Raw genomic sequence first — 3889 nt, forward strand, 5'->3', positions numbered from 1 at the left:
CCCACGTATTTCTCCGCAATGATGCTGTACGGAAGCCCTTGCAGCCTCCATACGATGGACCCTACGAAGTCGTGTCACGCGGTAGCAAGACATTCACTCTATGCATAAAGGGAAAAGAAACTGTAGTTTCTATTGATCGCCTGAAACCGGCTTTTATTCTCGCAGCGAGCGAGTCGGACCAGTTACCCCCAACGTCTCCAATGCCAAGACCAGCGACGACTAAACATACGACAGAAGATCGAGCCCCAACGCGACAAACTACCACGCGCTCTGGCCGACATGTATCGTTTCCCGTTCGTTTCGTGTCTCAGACACTGGTGGGGGAGTAGCTGTGGCCGCCAGCGCCAGAGATCCTGAACACTGTCTGGCAACACTTGCCAACAAGAGTGGCTGGCAACGTCAAAAAAAGAAAAGGCGCGAAAGTTCGTTGGATTTTGTCCGGGTGTTGCCCGAGGATGTCTGTGACAGTTCTAACCTTTTCTAATAAAGTTCTTTTTTGTTACTGTTCGTGTTTGCCTGCTTAATGTTAGATCTAAACATCAGTAGGATTGAATGACAAAGACTAAAGCTAGGTAGAAAGTAAAAACAGTGTCTGATATTGGTAACATTTATCTGTACATTACTCAGTTTTGATGTGTGTGTGTGTGCTTTGTTTTTATGTATTATACTTTAATGTTATTTGGACATGTTTTAGAGATAAAGATAAAATGAAAAAAATTAAAAACTGCAATACAGCTATAAAATTTGTATTTTTATGTATGAAATATGTAGTACATCAATGAATTTATTCAAAATAATGATGTACTGTATCAATATTATTAGTAGACTTTTTCTGACTGTAGCTGTTTTTCATAATTGAGTTGGTTCGGCAAATGTACATAAGATGGCATTAGCACTATCAGAAATTTTGGAATTTGACTTTTATGTTGATAGTATCTAAAAAGTATATAAATTATGTAATATCATATAAACTATACAGGTTTAAAATAATAATGAAATTACGTGGCTTATTTCTATTTTTTCAATCTCAGTTAGGCCTAAATCATAATCGTGACATTTTTGTCAGATAAATCAATATAATCGGCACTATATTTGTTGATTTTTTTTATTAATGAATTCAAACAATTATTAGTTAGTACGTTAATGCGCCATATCTAAACTTAACTCATATATTATAAATGTAACGACTCAATATTCGCTTGCAAAATATGGTGATGAAACTTTAAATCAGACGATTATCGCGATTATACAAAAATCGCTTATATTTCAAATTTCTGAATAAATAGTGCCCACTATTTATTAACAGACACACTAAAATACACAAAGAAATCGTATTTTCATTGCTGAAAATATAATGTTACATTTTAAAGCTAGAAATAACTTGATATATAGAAAAATGTAATATTATGTTTTTCGTTTTTTACCAAAATCTTCACGAAACGTAATATTACGTTCGTAACAGGGTAAATGTTAATATATATTTTTCTGTTATAATTAACTTAATATATTTTCTAATAATTTAATATTTAATTCTAATATAATTAATTTTCTGATAAATATAATTTTTAAAGATATTGATAGTTTTTTAAAATCATAATATAAAAATAATATCAAATCAAACCTATTTATTACAATATTGAATGTAGATCTATTATAAGATGTGTTGATAATTTATCATAAAAACTTTTATTTAAGCTATATTATACATATTTTGAATATCAAATTTAATTTGTTGAAAATTACTTCAGTGTACTCACTCAGCAATTCTATGTTAAATAGTTAATCATTCATTCTATCTTTGTGTTAATCTATTCAAGATTTCATTTCATAAACAAATATAGTTAATTCACTATTTCTATTGTCTCTTATATTTAGATATTTTCAGAAAAAGAAGAAACTAAATCTAAACAAAAGGTATGAATGGATGATAATTTTCTAATAAAATTTTTTAAAAATACAGTTAAACCTCTTATTTACTTTTTCATAGAGCCTCTGGAAAAAAAGTAAATTGTGGAAAATGTAGAAAAACTGAAATGTATGGGAAAATTATGGGAAAATTTATATATAAAATGTAGGAAAAATTGGGATCAGAAAATATCATGTAAATTGCAAAGAAAATTCTGGAAATGTATATAAAGGGTTTGACTGTGTTCCAAACTTATATGTTAAATTTTATATACTATATTAATTAATTTTTTATTTTACTTAATATAGATTAAAGAATATCTTTTACCTATTAATTACAAATTTTTTATAATTAGAATACCAATAATCATGGTGATAACAAGGCAGCAAAGTTGAGTGAAAGGAAACGCACATTACCAGATTGGTTACTAAAATGTGCAATTTCTCCAAATATAGAAACAGCAGAACAAAAGACAACAAAGAGACGTTATGGTAAAATTTTAAATTATACATATAAATATGTTTGATATTTATATTTCACTGATTTTTTTTTTTTTTTTTTATTTATAGAATAATTATTGCTAAGTATATAGATAATAAAATGTGGTTCAGATATTTGTTAATTGTGAGTAAGTATTTATTTGTCACACTAAAAATGAATGAATAATACCATTACTGATACAATGGAGACATCAAATTCTGTGAAAATTTGCTATAAAGAAAAAAAAATTGAAAATTANTGCTTTGTCTCTGCCAACCGTTAGGCCTACAAGACATTAATTAGTGTATGTAATGTCTACATATTTTTGGAAGATCCCTAAAATATATCAAAACTTTCTAAATTCCGTTTCTGCTACTGTCCCAATTAAGCGATTATGTATTAATTTATTAGTTTGGTTTTCGTTCTTTGGGATTTGGCCCAATAAAGTGGCTGCCCCAATTAACTGGTGGCCCAATTAAACAGAATTGATTGTATCACTATTTGGCATTATTAATGGAATCTATAAATAAAATAAATAAGTTATACATTGATAAAATTATTGTGTAAAAAGCTTAAAAAGTTCTCAAATATTTATTGCATAGTTTTAACATTTGTACATCTTTAAGTTATTGAAGTGTAAAATTGCACATGGACTTTATGACCACCCTGTATTTTGCATTATATCATCATAATTGTTATTGTCTGTATGTATTTTGATAAAAAAATTTTTAATGAAATTTTAATTTTTTGATTCTATAATGCATTAAAATTATTGGTTTTTCTTATTACAAGATTCTACAGACTTGGTATTGATTCTGTTTGTTTGTTTATAATAAAATGTATCAAAGTATCATGATGCAGTAGTATGATTTTATTTGAAACTAATTCAAAACTTAATGAAATTTATATTTCTATCTAAAAATTGAAGCTTTAACTTTTAGATTGTAAAATTGTACTTTATTGATTGTATGTGGGTAAATTTTCTGTTAATTGAAACGTAAAACATATATATATATATAATTACTATATATATAGTAAAATCTTTCTTTGGGACCAACTCTTCTTTCTGCCCATCTCTCATTTGTGACCAACCAAAAAGTTTTCCAAAGTTTTTCCATTAATTTAAATAGGATGTAGACCTGTATTTTGTGCCCACCTCCAATATGTGATGATATGTTTTTTGGCCCTTTCTATACAAATTGGTCTTTGATGTGTGAACACTTGTACAAGTCTAGTCATGAAGTTACTTTAATGCAATTTGCCATATGGAGCTGTTTTCTTTGTTCTGTTTCCACAAATTCTACTGTGATTATCACTAACCAATGAAATAAAACTTCTCTACAGTGATAAGAGGATTAAGGTGGCTGCAACATTTTGATGACTTGCATTTGTATCGATAAAGTTCTGCTAGATTAGAAAAAAATATTTTCAGTCAAAATGATATATAAAAAACAAAAATAACATTTTTGTGTGATATGAGATTTTATTTAGTTTTTTCCTTTA

General features: G+C 28.0%; 1 protein-coding gene across 1 annotated transcript in view; it reads left to right on the forward strand.

The window, feature by feature from the left end:
* Nucleotides 1-2447, forward strand: part of LOC111642186 (aprataxin and PNK-like factor) — a 38476-nt gene extending 36029 nt beyond the window's left edge. The window contains exons 6-7 of the mRNA XM_023388488.1: nt 1876-1914; nt 2262-2447. Of these exons, the coding sequence (XP_023244256.1) occupies nt 1876-1914; nt 2262-2432 (210 nt within the window). The 3' untranslated portion in view covers nt 2433-2447. The remainder of the gene's footprint in view (nt 1-1875; nt 1915-2261) is intronic.
* The last annotated feature ends 1442 nt before the right edge of the window (nt 2448-3889 follow it).

The sequence above is a fragment of the Centruroides sculpturatus genome, unplaced genomic scaffold (assembly GCF_000671375.1).
Source record: "Centruroides sculpturatus isolate CEXI.00-Female unplaced genomic scaffold, Cexi_2.0 scaffold1645, whole genome shotgun sequence".
NCBI classification, from domain to species: domain Eukaryota; kingdom Metazoa; phylum Arthropoda; class Arachnida; order Scorpiones; family Buthidae; genus Centruroides; species Centruroides sculpturatus.